Here is a 17,169-nt window from a genome sequence, read left to right on the forward strand (position 1 = left end):
AAAGCTCTCCCTCTCTCAATCTCTATTCTTTTCCTCTGTCTCCAGGAATGGGGAAACAGTTGCTTTTTTAAACACTTCCCAGTGTCTCCCTTGCTCTTATCATCAGAGGCAGGCATCTGATAAAACTAAGTCACACTTAACAACTCGGGGGAATCCCTACAGCGGCAAGGTGAGAAGAGGCCGCCTCATCCTGAAGAAAGACACTGTGCGTGGCAAAGTTTCCAGCATCCATGGCAATCCCAAAGGGAGGACATTTCTGAGCGGTTGGGGGGGGGGGTGGGCAAGAAGCCCTCTGAGCACCTCTAAAATCTTGTCCCTTGTAGGAAGCCCTGGCAGAGGGCTTTCTTCCCCCACCCCCTTCTCTAAGCTCTGTTGTTATTCTGGGCGGCAGGCTTTGAACTCAGCCATGTGCAGAGACAGGGAGGTGCTGTGAAATAAGCGTGAGCAGCTGGTCGAAACTCTGTTTCCTCTGATGTGAGATGAAGAAAAAGCTACTTACGTGGCCAGGTTTGCTGTGGGCAGTCCCTGAGCCGGCTGCTAGCAAGCAGGGCCCGGCCTGGCAAGCAGGGTCCGGCCTGGCGCCAGCCACATCTGGTAACAGATTCTCAGAAAATGTCCCTGCCATCTGCAGAGGGTGTGGAGCCAGTCTGGTAAAACAAGGAGGCAGGAGCAGGACAGGGCTCATAAACTCTGCTTAGCTGGTAGAAACCTCAACCTGCCCAGCAAGTCCTACCTCAGACCTCCCCAGGCTGCTGCGGTAGGAACCACAGACCCTGTGTATAGTGGGTTGTGATGCTCCTTTGCAGGCAAATCCGTGTATAGACCGGACAACCTTGTCGAACCCCCATCTGCTCTCAGCCACCTGCATTATCCTGTGTCCTTCATAGCACTTCTTGGCCATATGTGATTTGTTTCTACGCTTCCTTGATTATCAGTATGTCATCTCTATGAAGGCAGAAACTTTGCTTCCTTCCCCACCCTGTCCACCAAAACAGGTGCTCCAGAAGTGTTTGTGGAATGCAAGAATGAATGAATGAACGTGTGTCCCCAAGGAAAGGGCAGATAGGCCAAAAACAACAACAACAAAGTTAATACCCTTATTTGGGGTCTTGGTTACAAAAGTAATGCATGCTTATTATTTTTTAAAATATGCAAGTATCTCAAGTAAAAATGGAAAATTATCCCCTTCCCTCCATCACCCCTCTCCAAAGGTCATACTTGGATGTAGTATCTTTCAGATAGCACGGGGGTTGGGTATCCCTTACTCACTTCCCACCGTGAAGACCCCACTGCTCAGTTCAGGGGACACCTTCTTCACTGCTCTCCCCACTCCCAAGAAAGGGCCTCGGAGAACCCTGGAGACAAAACACCACAGCTTGTGCCTTCCTTCTGGTGCTTCTGCCTCCCTGCTGCCTCCCCACTACCATGCCCCCTCCTCACCCCTGCCAAAGCCAGAACCAGACAAAACACAAGAAGACCCCAGAGTAGTTAGAAAAACTGAGAGCTCTAGAGTCAGATGAACCTGGGATTCCTGCTCTGCGTCTTCCCAGGTGCCTTTGGCCCCTTCTGAGTCTTAGGTTCTTCCTCAGTAAAAGGGAAGATGAGTTACCTACAAGACTGGGGCATAGCAAGGGTTAAGTGCAGGGGTGAGTGTGACCAAGTGGTTCATACTGGTTAGTCCTGCTTTCTTCCTGATATCACTCCCCTGGCTGGACTTTGATTGTTTCCCTGTCGCTTTTATTTTGCTAGAGAGGAAGAACAACTTTTTTTTTTTTTTTTTTAAGATTTTATTTATTTATTTGACACAGCAAGACACAGTGAGAGAGGGAACACAAGCGGAGGGAGGGGAGAGGGAGAAGCAGGCTTCCCGCCTAGCAGGGAAACACCGATGCAGGGCTCCATCCCAGGACCATGGGATCATGACTGAGCTGAAAGCAGATGCCCAACAACTGAGGCACCCAGGCTCCCTTTCTTTTTTATGTTTTGTTTTGTTTTGTTGTTGTTGTTGTTGTTGTTTTTTACATTTTTAACATTTTGATTCTTGGAGACTCCAGCTTCATCATCTCCTCCCCCTTTCCTTCTCTGGTTTTAATCCTTCCTTTCTCCCTTTGCCATCTTACCAAACGGAGGTCTCAGGACCTGTTTCAAGAGGTCCATAGAAATCTGGCTGAGGCTGGAAGGGAAAGGGAGGAACCAGCAGCAGGGCTCCATGCCCCCAAGGCTGCAAGAATCCATTTTCTGTCTGTGGAGATGGAGCAGAGCCAAAGTTCAATTACATAATCACCTGGCTATTCAGCGGCTAGCCTGATAACCTGCCTCCTCTAATATTTACTGAGCTTTTCTAGAACTTGAAAGAGCAGGAAGGAGCATGGGCTGCACCCAGCCTTCTTTGCAGTGGCCGTGCCCAGTATCAGGATTGTGTACAGCCTCCTGGGACAAACAGACCTGGGCTGCGGTCCCACCTCCCCAGGGCCAGCCCAGGGTTGGAAGCTCAGGTCTCTCCCCATATCCCTTTGTGTGAATCTGGGAGTCTGCCAGCTGTGGTTGGACTCTGGTTGGCTAGGAAAGGGCAAATCAGATAGAGAAAGGAGCCCTTAAGTTCTTGAGAAGCAACATTTGGGATGCTCAGGCCACAAGGAGGCTGACCGGGGTGGCCCACTATGGGAGCAAAAACGCCAGGGGTCATGGACACCACTATTACCAGCCTGAGTCCTCTCCCAGGACTGCCAGGGGTCATGGACACCACTATTACCAGCCTGAGTCCTCTCCCAAGACTGCCAGGGGTCATGGACACCACTATTACCAGCCTGATCCTCTCCCAGGACTGCCAGGGGTCATGGACACCACTATTACCAGCCTGATCCTCTCCCAGGACTGCCAGGGGTCATGGACACCACTATTACCAGCCTGATCCTCTCCCAGGACTGCCAGGGGTCATGGACACCACTATTACCAGCCTGAGTCCTCTCCCAGGACTGCCAGGGGTCATGGACACCACTATTACCAGCCTGAGTCCTCTCCCAGGACTGCCAGGGGTCATGGACACCACTATTACCAGCCTGATCCTCTCCCAGGACTGCCTCCACCCATAGCCCTAATTCGGACAACTCTTCCCAAGCACCTTGCAGGCTCTGGAGGAAACCTTCTGGGAGAAAGCAGCAGGTAGAGGCTAGAGTCCCATGCAGGAGCCGTCGAGCACGCCAAGTCCAAGGTCAGGGCATGCAGAGCTGGCAGTTCAGGACGAAATGGTACTTTGCAATTCTTGTCTAGAGCCAGCAAAATCACAGCTTCTTTGGAGGTAACAGCTCAGGAACTTTGGATGAGAGGGTGAACATGGGCTTTCTTTCTCTTTCAGATTTTGGATGTTGGTCTACTTCAAGCCCCAGAGCAGGGAAGTGGAGGAGGTATGAGATGAGACCTCAGGAGGAGAGGGAGGAGGCCAGAGTGGTGGGCTTAAGGCAGGATAAGTGGAGGCCACCAGCAGACGAAGAAGGAAGCTAGCAGAGGCGAAGAAGCAGCCATGATGGGTGGCCCGCGGTGGGACAGCTGCCTCCACAAGGTCATCTGTGGCACATGCCTGGCCAATGGTGCCCTGGTGAGGATGTAGCGGCAGGAAAAAGCTAGGAGAGGCTGAGTGTTACTGGGGAGCAGGGGGTAAGGGAGCCTCCCTGTCCCGGGCAGCCACGTAGCCTCCTCCTGTGTGGGCCTTCTCATCCAGGGGAATGAGGAGGACAGATCCCCATCATACAGCAGCCCCGTTTTGTTCTCCTTCCTCCCACTCCAGTTTGGGAAGTCCATGGATCTTTCCGCCGGCAGTCTGAAGACCAAAATTTGTCCCTTTCATTAGCCAATAAAAACTTCACCCCATAGCTTTCATCCAAGGAGATGAAAGTAGCTTCTGAAGACACAGAGTCAGCAGGTACCTAGAAGAGGGGGGCAAGGTCACCCTTGTCAGGCAGCCAGCCGCAGGAAGAGGGGTGGCCCTTGGCTTCAAGATGAAGAACTATTGGGGTCCCTTCAACCCCAGCTTCTCTGGATGAGGGCAGCCCCAGGGAGAGCTGACAGATCAGGCCTCAACCCTGCCTTGGTGAGCAGTTACCATTTGGCCGGAGGCCATCCCACGTCCCTGGGACACTATCCCTAGCAGGCTCAGCAGCCCTGGCCAGCACCAAATCCTCCTTCTTTCCTGGATGATTGGAGAGTTTTGTGACTCATCACAGGCCAGTGAGGGACAGTGGCACCCCCCTGGGCTGCCCTGGGGCCTTGTTCTCCACCTTGGGAGCTGCTGAGGTGCCAAGCGGACAGATGAGGGTGGGGAGGACTCAACTTCCACCTCCTGAGATTGATGAGGGTAACAGAAGGGGATGACGGGCACTGCCAACTTCCCTTCCACTTCAAAGCTCAAGAGGAATACATGAGTGTGAGACATGGGAAGACATGGGTGAGCAGTTGAGGGTGGGTAAGATTGTGCCTTTTGGCCTGTGGATGTCCGGAATAGTAGGGTAATTTTAGGAGAGAGCTGACCCTGGCTGTGGATAATAGCAGATGGGCCCAGGGCCCTGAGTTCCCCTCCATAGCAAGAAACAGATCCAAGTCCAGAGGAGAGCCTCTAGATGCAGGAACACCTGCACGCCTAGGCTCACAGGAACACCGCAGACACGCACTCCCATGCACACACGCACAGACCCACACGGCATAAACATTCTGGCAGGCACAGGCTCACATAGGTGCACACAGATGTGCCCAAGTCCAGACACACAGGAACACTCCCACTGGCACATTTTCACACACAGAGAGACACACGCACACACCCAGGGGCTATACACAGGTATACAAGACCATGCAGCCACACAAAGTCCATGTGCCCAGGCGCGCGCACACGCGCGCACACACACACACACACACACACACACACACAGAGTAACTCAAACACCAGCCTCGGGAGGGAGGGAGCCGACTGTGTGAGAGAGTCCTGGCCAGCTGCCATTGATCTTTCCCTTTTTTGCTCTGGGCCGCAGCCCAGGCCCGCCCCCTACTCCACCCCGCCCCCGACTGGTTGTATAAATTCCTTCCCTTTGCCCCTTTCCAGCACAGCCTACTTGGACGCCTGCGTACCCCAGCTCTCTGCTCCCTCCTGGCAGGCCGGTCAGGATTGCAGCATAGCAGCAAGCAGCATGGGTAAGGAGGGGGCCTCCTGGCAACCCAGTACCACCAACCTGCTGCCCACAATACAGGGACTGACAGAAAAGCTGGGTGGGGAGAAGCTAGTTAGGGGACAGAGTGCTGGACTCTGCTCCACTGTCCCCACCCCTACCGCTGCATTTCCCAGTTCAGCCAAAGTTTCTAGAGCTGCAAGGAGAGGAGGGTGGGTGGTCCTGGGCCCTCCCCTGCCCCCCCCCCCCAGTGGGTTCCCACTGCAGCCTGGAGCCAGTGGCCTTTCTGCAGCTGGGAAGATCTGGTAGGGGTGGAGGAATATGTAAGGAGAACCTCTTGTCCCTGGCTGTCACTGGAGGTGAAAGATAATCCTCATTCCAGCCCTGGGCCAGATTTTTACTCCAGAAAGTAGGAAACCCAGGCCTTTGGGGCCAGTTCACTCTAACCACCTTGAACCCCCTTGAAAGGGAATGAGAGCCCACACACTCTCACTGTTCCAGTACCTCCCACCCTCCTAGGCCCCAAAGACCCCCTATTCGTCGTCCTCTGGCTCCCAGATGTCAGGCTGAGGAAGAATTTGGGTCTGCTTGGGATTATCGATGTCTTTGTCCCTTGCATCTGACTCTTTCTTGGACTGGCAGAATACCTACCAGCCAGCCTGACACTAGGAAGACCCAATGAGCTTCCCAACCGGGTCCATCTCAAATCCAAAGGTGTTCAGAGATCTTGCTCGAGGTGCTTAGAGGACAAGGAGGGTGCTTCCCAGCAAGCACGTCAATGCTCCTAGAGACCTGGAGTTGCAAAGGGCCTGAAACACCGGGATTGGGCTGGGGAGGGACGATGATGCCACCGGCAACACCACTCTCACACCTTCTCTCTGTCTTTGTTCTGCTTTGTGGTTTCCGAGTCTCTGTCTTGAGTCTTGGAGTTTTGAATCTTCTGTTCTGTGTCCAGCAACCTCCTTCCTCTCCCCCATGCCCCCCTGTGCCAGGCCCTGGCACAAGTCCCCCTAACTGTTTTGGACTGGACCTCTCACCCTGCCCCATCTACCCCAGCCCTCTCTTGGGGCACCAACTACAGGCCCCGGATTTCTGTCCCCCCACCCCCTCGCTTTCTGGCACAGCCCTACCCATATTTATACAGTGCTGCTCCTTTACAAAAGTTCTTCGTGAATACCTTGGCTTATTTGACCTTCATAGTCACCTAGAAAAGAAGGTAAGATATGATTACCCTCTTTTAGCCAAAGAAAAGGAGAAAGTGAAGAGAGCAGGTATCAGATCTGGACCTTGAAACTAGATTTCTGCACTCCAAAACGCTGTTGCCACTTCTTGGCCTCCTGTCACTTGGCTGCCCTGAGTAGAGGACCTGGTTTCCTGGCTGACGGCCCGAGCCCAGGCTCCTGGGGAGACTTGACTCCTAGCTCTTCCTGCCTCCCCCTGCCTCCCCACGTGCGGCCCCCCCCAGGCTCCCCCAGTCGACAGGGCCAGAGCCAGAGCAGGGAGGCAGCACCCAGTCCTGTGATCTCCACTCCGGGATTTCCTCCAGCCTGCCGCTCCCTCTGGGCTATTCCTCCGCTCCTCCCGGCTCCAAACCCTTAGCCTGAGGCCCAGTCCCTTGCCCCCGGCCATCTCAGCAGCTGTCTTTGGTCCGGTAGAGCTCTGTGGCTTCTGTTGCCAGACTTAAGGGACAAGGAGGGCCACACCCTACAGCTCTGCTGGGTGGGCCTCTGAGCCCCCCAGAGGTGCACCAAACACCGATAAAGATAGTGGGCTCACAGGTAGGGGTACAAACTGGTCTGAGGCCATCTAGGTGGTAACAGCCCTACAGCCTTGAACTTCAACCTCCTGTTCCCTACTAGACCTTCAGCTAAGTCACCCAGGTTCTGGCCAGCAGCCTGGGGTCAGGACCAAGAAGGGAGAAAAACAGGAAGTGTCCTGGGTCTGGGTAGAGATACTGTCTGCAACAGAGTTGAACAGGTACCACCCTTGCTAGCTGGGGGACAGCCAGGGTTGACGGGCTCTAATCAAGTCCAACGCTGCACACTTGACTGAACCTTCCTATTTACTGCTCCTAAAAGCCCCACTGTGGTGTTCTTATTACCTTCTTTTTACACTCCGTGTGGAAGTGGATTAAGTAACTTGCCCAAGTGCCCATGGCTAGTTAGTGAGCAGCTGGGCCTGGGGAGCAAGTTGTCATAGTAACCGCTATATGCGCAGCCTCTGCTGAGCTCACCCTTGTCCTGCTGTCCCTTGGGTCCTGCTTGATTGTCTGTCCATCCTCAGGTCCTACCTGTGCAGCTCTTTCTGCCACAGGCACACACACTAACACTCTCTCTCTCTCTCTGTCTCTCAGCAGAGCTTTCAGGGGCAGGGAGATGGGTGGTTGTGATGGGACCAGAGTTGACACACGACCTGGGACAGCCTGCCTCTGCTGGCTGGCCGGTGGCAGCACATGGGTGATGGCACATGGGGAAGGAGCCCTCACCCTCCAGAAAGTGGTCCAACCAACATGCCCCATTGTTTCCACAGCTACAAAATGCGGGAAGTGTGGACCCGGCTACCCTACCCCTCTGGAGGCCATGAAAGGTCAGTGGGCAACATCTGAAAGCCCCCCGGAAAGGAATTCTACAAGCCAGTACCTTCTATTGATTCCACGGCTAGTGGGGGTGGGAGCCCCGAGACCTCAGCCTTGGGCACACCCAGTGCCGCCCCTATCATTCCTCTCCACCCTGCTGTCCCCACTAACTGCTTGCTACCCTTCAGGACCCAGGGAGGAGATTGTCTACCTGCCCTGTATTTACCGAAACACTGGCATTGAGGCCCCGGATTATCTGGCCACTGTGGACATTGACCCCAAGTCTCCCCAGTATTGCCAGGTGAGGTGGAGCTCCGGCACTGGCGGGCCCTGAGACCCTTCCTTCAGCCCTGGCCCCAGCAAGGCCCTTTCCCAGCTCCAGCCTTCTGCACCCTCCTTTGGGTGTGACTGTAGATTGTGTTCACTGCCAAAGGGCGCCCCTGAGGTCCGGGGGAGTGAAGAATTCCCGCCTGTGCAGTACTGCCAAGCCCAAGTGGATCCAGGGATCCCAGATGCATGGTCTGGGTGAGCATCAGCCCTCCCCCTCTCCCCTCGAAGGTCATCCATCGACTGCCCATGCCCAACCTGAAGGATGAGCTCCATCACTCGGGATGGAACACCTGCAGCAGCTGCTTCGGGGACAGCACCAAGTCACGTGACAAGCTGATGCTGCCCTGTCTCATGTCTTCCCGTATCTATGTGGTGGATGTGGGCTCCAATCCCCGGGCCCCGAAGCTACACAAGGTATGCCCCTGCCTTTGTTGGTGAGGGACCCAGGGGTAGGGGGTGGGGGAGGTGGGCAGTGGAGGGGTGGGCGTAGCTTTTCTATTTGTTTGTTTTCATTTTCTCTCCCTTAAGCAGGAGCCTCCAATCCTTCCTTTCAACAAGTTGTTGAGTACCTTCTTTGTGCCAGGCACTCACTGCTGGCTGCTGGTGCTACATGCTGGCTGCTGGTGCTACAAAGTTAATGCTGGCAATGGCCAGGAGAAGCTTCTGGTCTCACAGGGCTATGAGACAGGGGGAGAGAGAGAAGTCACTGCTTTCTGCCTGCAGAGTTAGCGGTCTCTCAGACTCTCCCTTGCTGCTCTGCAGAAGCTTCCAGATTGAATCTCTGCCCTAGTCCCACTGGGAAAATTGGGTCCATGTCTTGAAGGAAAAGAAGGTGGGGTCAGCAGACAGGAGTAGGGGAATGGGGGAGTCGTGGGCAGGTCCCCCCCGGCCCTGGGAGATTTCTGATGCCATTCTTTATCCTTCTCCAGGTCATTGAGGCTGAGGATATCCATGCCAAGTGTGGCCTGGGCTACATCCACACCAGCCACTGCCTGGCTAGTGGGGAGGTGATGATCAGCTCCCTGGGAGACCCCAAGGGCAATGGCAAAGGTATCTGCTGACACTGTAGGCACACCTGTGGTGAGAAGAGATCCCAAGCTGAGGGATGACCTTCCAGGGAGAACTAGAAGACTGGGTCTCCTCCAAAATTTAAACCATTGTCAATTAACTTCAGTTGTTCCCATTATTTCTATGAAGATGAAACCTGACACTTAGAAGTTATAGTCAGAACAGCCCACCGTGAGGAATGTGGGCACAGACATGGCCCCAGAAAAAGGCATACATTTGATGTCAGTCTTTATGAATTCAGGAGCAAGTCTCGCGGTCCTTGGGATCCTGCATCTTCACATTTGCTCTCTCATTTATGGTAGGATTAGGACTGACACAAAATGTCTGCTATGTGCCAAATACAGCCTCTGAGGGAGCCACTACCAGGATCTCTAGTCTCCAGATCAGAAAGCGGGGCACAGATTGATAAATATCTTACCCAAAGTCACAGCTAGTGAGTTGTGGGTGGAACTCCAACCCAGGAATCCAGATCAGCTGCGTCTTCATCACATGCCAGGCTGCTTCCCTCCAAACCTTACCCATTTTTGTCAGGGTCCTCCATCTGATCAGAGCGGAATATCAGCTACTTCTCAGAGACCAGAGGAACGTGACATTCCTAGTTGACATCTAGTTGTATTTGCTAAGAGTTGCCCAAGTGTTATAACAAGGGAAAATGTGTTGGGCATTCATGTTGAATGAGAAGTAAATATAATTTGCCTGCTCTAAAAAAGTAAAACAATGTAGTGAGCGGAATGCAGCCTAGACTCTGGGAGGAACCCCACATAGAATGAAAGGCTGGGCAAGAGCAGCACGGGGTGCTGAGTCCTAGGCTCTTGGCTCAAGAGGACAGAAAATTTCCCCTAGGAAGGGGATGAAATTGATGGCGGTAGGGGTACCAGAGTAAGTCCCCACCTCCCACCTGGTCCTCTGGGTGGGACCCTCTGGACACCTGAATTGAAGGAACTAGAAAATCCAGTGGGAGGAAAGGGCACCTGGCAATGGACTTGGAGCCTCTTGGACATGCCTCGTGGTGGGTGACGGTAGCTTCTCTATTGCCTCTACCTGCCACTTCCTTCCCTGCTCAGGGGGTTTTGTGCTGCTGGATGGAGAGACGTTTGAGGTGAAGGGGACATGGGAACGGCCTGGGGGAGCCGCACCTATGGGCTATGACTTCTGGTACCAGCCTCGACACAATGTCATGATCAGCACTGAATGGGCGGCTCCCAACGTCTTTCGAGATGGCTTCAACCCCGCTGATGTAGAGGCAGGTGAGAATCCCCTCCAGAGGCCGGCTGGAGCCTGAGCATGCACACTACTCCTGTCTGCTTGGAAACCCCTCCCCGGGCTTCTTCCTCCTATGAACCCAACTCTTGGGGTGATGGTATAGGATTGTGCCAAGTACTCTGACTTGTTTAGGTGTCTTCCTAATCCCTCCAGCCGGTTTTTCCACTTTCTGCCGGGGGGGTGCTGTGTGGAGGGTTTTGCCCACTGCCCTGACCTGATCCTGAGCCCACCCTCTGGCCCCATCCCCCACCCCAGGGCTGTATGGTAGCCACATACACGTGTGGGACTGGCAGCGCCATGAGATCGTGCAGACCCTGCCTTTGCAGGATGGGCTCATCCCCCTGGAGGTCCGCTTCCTGCACAACCCCGATGCAGCCCAGGGCTTCGTGGGCTGTGCCCTCAGCTCCACCATCCAGCGCTTCTACAAGAATCAGGTGACATGTGTCCTCAGGCCCTCTCCTCCCAGCAGTCCCAGCTTGTACCTCTGCTAGTCTTCCAGAACCACGAGCTACCCCTCTCTCTAGACCTGGGCCCCTCTGCCTGGCTCTGCTAGCCCAAATTGTCCAGGAACAAAATCCAAGGCCACCTGCTCCATCTTGCTTCTCTCCTAAACTCTCAAGTCCCATTTATTTGTTCAAAAATTATTTGCGTGAGTTTCTACAGTAGGCACTGTGCTGGGTGCTGGGAATGCAGTAGAGAAGCCGACATCATCCCTATGTTAAGGGGCCCATGTGGGCTTAGACCCTGGTGGTAGGAAAACCCTGAATCTGCTGTCTCCCTGTAGACAGTGGGCTCTGGAAAGACCCAGCTCCAACCTCAGTCCCGCAATCTCCCATGCTCACCTCTCTGCCTCCTCACCCCACCCCCACCTACCAATACAGGGAGGTACTTGGTCTGTGGAGAAGGTGATCCAGGTGCCCCCCAAGAAAGTGAAAGGCTGGCTGCTGCCCGAAATGCCAAGTGAGTGCCCAGGGGAGGGTGGGAATCAGGAAGGGACTCCTGGCTTGGGGAACGAGAGTCCTAAAGCCTCGGCACCACACCCACACCCCAGGCCTGATCACGGACATCCTGCTGTCCCTGGATGACCGCTTCCTCTACTTCAGCAACTGGCTGCATGGGGACCTGCGACAGTATGACATCTCTGACCCACATAGGCCCCGCCTCACGGGACAGGTGGGGTGCTAACAGAATGAGGAGCCAGAAGGAGGGCGGAAGAAGAAGTCTGGGGATGAGGGAGAGGGTATGAAGTGGCTGAAGGATGTTAAAGGAGGTGGAGGGAGAACAAAAATGGGAGGCTGAGGGATAGCGCAGCCCAGGACTATGGGGAGCCGTGGCTACCTGCAGGGAGCGGGGAACATGGGGCTAGCTGTTCTTTCTGTGGTGTCCTCACCTCCCACCATTATCCTCCCTTATGCTCTGGATCTCCCCACCCAGCTCTTCCTTGGGGGCAGCATCGTTAAGGGAGGGCCTGTGCAAGTGTTGGAGGACCAGGAGCTGAAATGCCAGCCAGAGCCGCTGGTAGTCAAGGTGAGGAGCTACCTCCCCTTGCCCTCCCCCTGACAACTCCCTCCTCGCAGCCCCCATCCGGGCTCATGAGACCCTCAGATCCATGCCGGGGGAGTATGGGGTGGGGGGGGGGGCATACTCCATGATCCCCCTCCAAGGACCCATGTGTTGCCATGGGGCTGACCCCCTGGTTTTCCCAAGGGGAAACGGGTACCTGGAGGCCCCCAGATGATCCAGCTTAGCCTAGACGGGAAGCGTCTCTACGTCACCACATCGCTGTACAGTGCCTGGGACAAACAGTTTTACCCCGATCTCATCAGGTGAGAAGCAGACAGCCGGGGCTTCCCTCCCTCATGTTCCTCTCCCAGAAGACTCCTTGGGCTGCTTCCATCCTACAGGCCCTGCTCCTTCCTTAGGACCTAGCCCAGCATCACAGACTCTTAGGGGAAGGGGATGGGCCACCTGTGACCTCTCTCTTTTCCCCTCCCTGTTCCCACCAGGGAAGGCTCCGTGATGCTGCAGATCGATGTAGACACAGTAAGGGGAGGCCTGAAGTTGAACCCCAACTTCCTCGTGGACTTTGGGAAGGAGCCTCTAGGCCCAGCCCTGGCCCACGAGCTCCGCTACCCTGGGGGTGACTGCAGCTCTGACATTTGGCTCTGAAGTCCAGCCCTGGTAGCCACTCCATATCTGAGCCCTCACTTCTTCAGAGACCTGGCTTCGTTCTGCTCCTTTTTGGCCCCCAACCCTTGGCAGACTGTCCCACAAAAGCCAAACCTGAGGCTGCTGGAATGTGTTGAGTAGTGTCTTCTCTTACAGATCACTGCTTTGTGTTGCTCCCTGGCTGTTTTTACATGAGCTCTTGGACATTATTTGGCCAAGAAATAAACTGGTGAACCTAGTGATCACCTCATCTCTGGGGGCACGGGGTCTGTGACTTCTCTTCTGCTGACCCTTCGTATCTTGCATAGGAAAGTCCTGGAGAGTACTCCAGGGGAGGGGCGCCTGGGTGGCTCAGTCGGTTAAGTGTCTGCCTTCGGCTCTGGTCATGATGCCAGGGTCCTAGGATTGAGCCCTGTATCGGGCTCCCTGCTCTGCGGGAAGTTTGCTTCTCCCTCTCCCACTCCTTCCCACTTGTGCTATCTCAAATAAATAGGTAAAAATCTTAAAAAAAAAAAAAAAAAAAAAAAGAGTACTCTAGGGGAGTGCCTAGTTTATACTAGTGATGACAACATGATGCTAAGGGTGCTCTGATCTCTTCTTTATGGCCAGACAGAATGTGGAGCTCTGGGAGATTGTTGTCACAAAGAGACCTGGGAAGAGAGAGTGTCAATTGGTGTTCCTAAACTTGACTATTTTTTAAATCCATGCTTTCTTTCAATGAATGTAAAGTTTCACCCACCACCCCCAGGAGAGTGTAGCGTGTCCCCTCACACACAAGGGACACCCCAGGCCCCTGACGTGGATGGTGCAATCTGCTGGCAAGAGTACCGGGAGAACACAGAGCTGTCAGGAGGTTAGGCCTGTCACCTCCCATCTGGAAGACAGGAATATGAGCAGGCAGGAGGTCCAGAAACGTCAAGGGGAACCAATCCAACAGACCAGGCCTGGCCCTCTTGTGTTCAGACCCGGACAGTGTTTTAGGACCTTGCCCAAAGCAGAAATGTCTCCTTTTTCTGCAATAGGTCTTTATTCTTCATGGAAGGAATGAGACGGGAGTGTCAGGAACCTAAGAGACCAAAGCTAGGCAGTAATTCTATTGAATCCTTTACGCCTCACCCAAAACAATACCAAGCAACATTCAGGTATCAGCCTCTGTTCTTCTCTGCCTTCCACAAAGGTGTCTTGTTTGAATCAATGAATGAATGAATGAGTGAATTTTTAAAAGTTATCTTGTTTAAACATTGGAAGAGTCTAGGACTCCCAAGATGGCCAGGGAATCCCCAGAGTGGAACACACTTCTTTCCTTCGGGGTCTCTAAATATGCTCCTTGAAAGATCTACGTCCACTTAGTCCTCATTCCGTCACCCTGCCTTACCTGCCGTCTGGGCCAGGTTATCACATCCTTTGGAAAGCCGCCTTCACGGACTCCCCAGGGTGGGGGCCTCCTGCACTTAACCTCAGCAGGCACATATGTGTTGTTATACTGTAACTCCCCGTTTATTCCCAGTACCTGGCTTGCATCTTAGCACATAGCGTGCTCTAATGACTAAATGAATATAAAGGAAGTGTGTGGGATGAGTGAGTTACAGCGAGCCTTGGCGTGTAGTGGGTCTTACCAGATGTTTCTCTCCTCAATTTCTTCCCTGTCCTTTTCAATAACCAAACTGCTTCAGAAAGAAAAAAGGATCATATAGTTCTACATCATTTCCAAATATTTCTAAAACCTTAAAATTCCATTGGACCAAATGAACCTCAAACACATACCATACCAGAAAGCAAGGAAACTATGAAGACTATAGGGGTTATGTCTAAAGGACATGAGCAAAAGCCTGATATCTAGATTACATGAAAAAAATCCCGAAATTCAACAGTAAAAACCCCAAAATTCCAATTTGAACATGGGCAGGACACATGAACAAACATTACACCAAAGAGGATATGAAGATGGCAAGTAAGCACATGAAAAGATAACCAACATCACTGGCCACTAGGGAAATTAAAACCTGTGAGACCACTACACACCTATCAGGATGGCTAAAATAGAAAATAGTGATAACACAAAATGCTGGCAAATGTGGAAAGACTGGATTGTTCATACATTGCTGGTGGAAATATAAAATGGTATAGCCATTCTGGAAAATACCTGGGCAGTCCCTTATAAAGACCAAACATGCAGGGGGAGAGCTAAGATGGTGGCATAGTAGGAAGAACCTAGGCTTGCTTGCTTTGTCCCTTGAACATAGCTAGATAGCTATCAAATCATTCTGAATACCCAAGAACCGGACCTGAGGACTGAGGGAACAAACTGCACAGCTAGAGGGACAGAAGAGGCCACATCGAGGAAGAAGTAAGCAAAGTCACCTTAAAAGACAAAATAACCCTCAGGCTTGAGCAAAAAAATATAAAAAAATAAAAAATGACCAAACATGTACTTATATGACCCAGCAATTAACTTTGGGGCATATATCCCAGAAAATGTATGTTCACACAAAAACCTGTATAGAGTTGTTCATAGCAGCTTAACTCATAATAGCTCCAAACTGGAAACCATCCAAATGTCTTTCAGTGGATTCATGGCTAAACTGCTATATCCATACCATGAACTATATAACACTCAGCAATAAAGAGGAACTAACTACTGGTACACACAGCAATCTGGATGAATCTCAAGGGAATTATGCTGAGGGAGGGGACCCAATCTCAAAAGGTTACATACAGTATGATTCAATTTATAGAACATTCATGAAATAACAAAAGTATAGGTTTGGAGGGGCACCTGGGTAGCCCTCCCCTCCTAAAAGAAAGAAATTAAAAAAAAATTTTTTTTTTTTTAAGTATGGAAATGGGGCGCCTGGATGGCTCAGTTGGTTAAGCCTCTACCTTTAGCTCAGGTCATGATCTCAGGGTCCTGGGATCAAGTCCCATATCGGGCTCTCTGCTCAGCAGGGAACCTGCTTCCCCCTCTCTCTCTGCCTGCCTTTCTGCCTACTTGTGATCTCTCTCTCTCTGTCAAATGAATAAATAAAATGGTTTTTGTTTTTTTTTTTAAGTGTGGAAATGGAGAATAGATCAGTGCTTGCCAGGGCTTAAGGATGGCACTGGGCAAGGGAGATTGTCTATAAAAGTATACACAGAGGATCCTTGTAGTGATGAAACTGGTGTGTAGTTTGATTGAAATGATGGTTACACACACCTACAATATGACAAAAAAATTGTATGATAAATATACATACATATACATGTAAGTGAGTGTGTACAAAGCTGGTGAAACCTGAGTAAATCTGATGCATTGTATCAATGTCAGTCAGTTTCCTGGTTCTGATATTGTGCTGTGGTTACACAAGGTACACCATCAGGGCAAACTGGGTGAAGGGTTCATGAGCTCTCTCAGTATTATTTCTTGCAACTATAGGTGAATCCACAATTCTCTCCAAAGAAAAAAAAATATCAGGTGAGTCAACTTGAAGGAGCTTCCACTGGCCAAAGATAGAACAATTTGAGTTTCAAAAAGAATAATAATTGGGGGTGCCTGAGTGTTGGTTAAGCATCTGCCTTCAGCTGGTGTCATGATCCCAGGGTCCTGAGATCGAGGCCAGTTTCAGGCTCCCTGCTTGGGGAGTCTGCTTCTCCTTCTGCATGCTCTGCCTGCACTCTCCCTGCCTGTGCTCTCTCCCTGACAAATAAATAAATAAATAAAATCTTTTTTTTTTTTTTTTTTTTAAAGAGTCCTTATTTCTTGGCCATACTGAAGTATTTACACAAAAACTAAATTATATACAGGTGTACTGATATAATGAGTGTCTCCATTAAAACAACCTAGAGTGATGAGTTGGAGAATGGAAAAGATGCAGATAAAACAAGATTGATGAGACATTAATAATTCTTAAAGCAGGGGGCGCCTGGGTGGCTCAGTGGGTTAAGCCTCTGCCTTTGGCTCAGGTCATGATCTCAGGGTCCTGGGATTGAGCCCCACATTGGGCTCTCTGCTCAGTGGGAAGCCTGCTTACCCCCTTCTCTCTGCCTGCTTGTGATCTCTCTCTCTCTCTGTCAAATAAATAAAATCTTTTAAAAAATAATTCTTAAAGCAGAATATTAGGTATATGTATGCGGGGCATTATATTCTTCCTTCTCCTTTTGTATGTTTGAAAATTTTTCATAATAAAAACTTTAAAAAAATTCACCTGTATCCTGGTCCTGGTTTCATTTCACTACTTCTGATCTTTCATCACTGAAACAGACACTCCAAAAAGAAGAGAGTCCCTCCTGTCCCAGATGCCACAAGCACCAGCAGTATGTGACCCAAACTTCCCTAATTCCTGCCATACCTATTCTGATCCATCTCTGTTGTACACACACAGATTCCTCCCCATGCCCCACCCCCAGGCTAGAGGAGTATGAAGAGCAAAACTGAGCTTACTGTGCCAAAGTCTAGTGTGGGACTAGCTGCTTCTTCTAACACCATGGTCACCTCCACAAGTTGGTTTAGGACACTATCCAGAAAGTTCTGGAGAGTTTGCTGAGCTCAGGGACATCCCCAGAAAAGCAGTAGCCCCTGTCCTCATGACAAAGGATTGACAGAGTCTTGGAGAGTGTCCACCCATCACTGGTCCT

The 17,169-nt window shown here is 51.7% G+C and overlaps 1 protein-coding gene across 1 annotated transcript; it reads left to right on the forward strand.

The window, feature by feature from the left end:
* Window positions 1-5,028: 5,028 nt before the first annotated feature.
* SELENBP1 (selenium binding protein 1) lies at window positions 5,029-12,832 on the forward strand. The gene is made up of 12 exons (XM_059136698.1): window positions 5,029-5,178; window positions 7,683-7,739; window positions 7,917-8,029; window positions 8,287-8,472; window positions 8,988-9,108; window positions 10,191-10,373; window positions 10,645-10,823; window positions 11,271-11,349; window positions 11,441-11,562; window positions 11,824-11,916; window positions 12,097-12,215; window positions 12,396-12,832. Exons 1-12 carry the CDS (start codon window positions 5,175-5,177, stop codon window positions 12,556-12,558), a joined length of 1,419 nt encoding a protein of 472 aa, XP_058992681.1. The 5' UTR covers window positions 5,029-5,174; the 3' UTR covers window positions 12,559-12,832.
* The last annotated feature ends 4,337 nt before the right edge of the window (window positions 12,833-17,169 follow it).

The sequence above is a fragment of the Mustela lutreola genome, chromosome 10 (assembly GCF_030435805.1).
Source record: "Mustela lutreola isolate mMusLut2 chromosome 10, mMusLut2.pri, whole genome shotgun sequence".
NCBI lineage: Eukaryota > Metazoa > Chordata > Mammalia > Carnivora > Mustelidae > Mustela > Mustela lutreola.

Coding starts and splice junctions, on each gene's coding strand:
- SELENBP1 (XM_059136698.1), top strand. Junction 10,374..10,644: donor CCCCGCTGATGTAGAGGCAG/GTGAGAATCCCC, acceptor CCCCCACCCCAG/GGCTGTATGGTAGCCACATA. Junction 11,350..11,440: donor GCTGCTGCCCGAAATGCCAA/GTGAGTGCCCAG, acceptor CCCACACCCCAG/GCCTGATCACGGACATCCTG.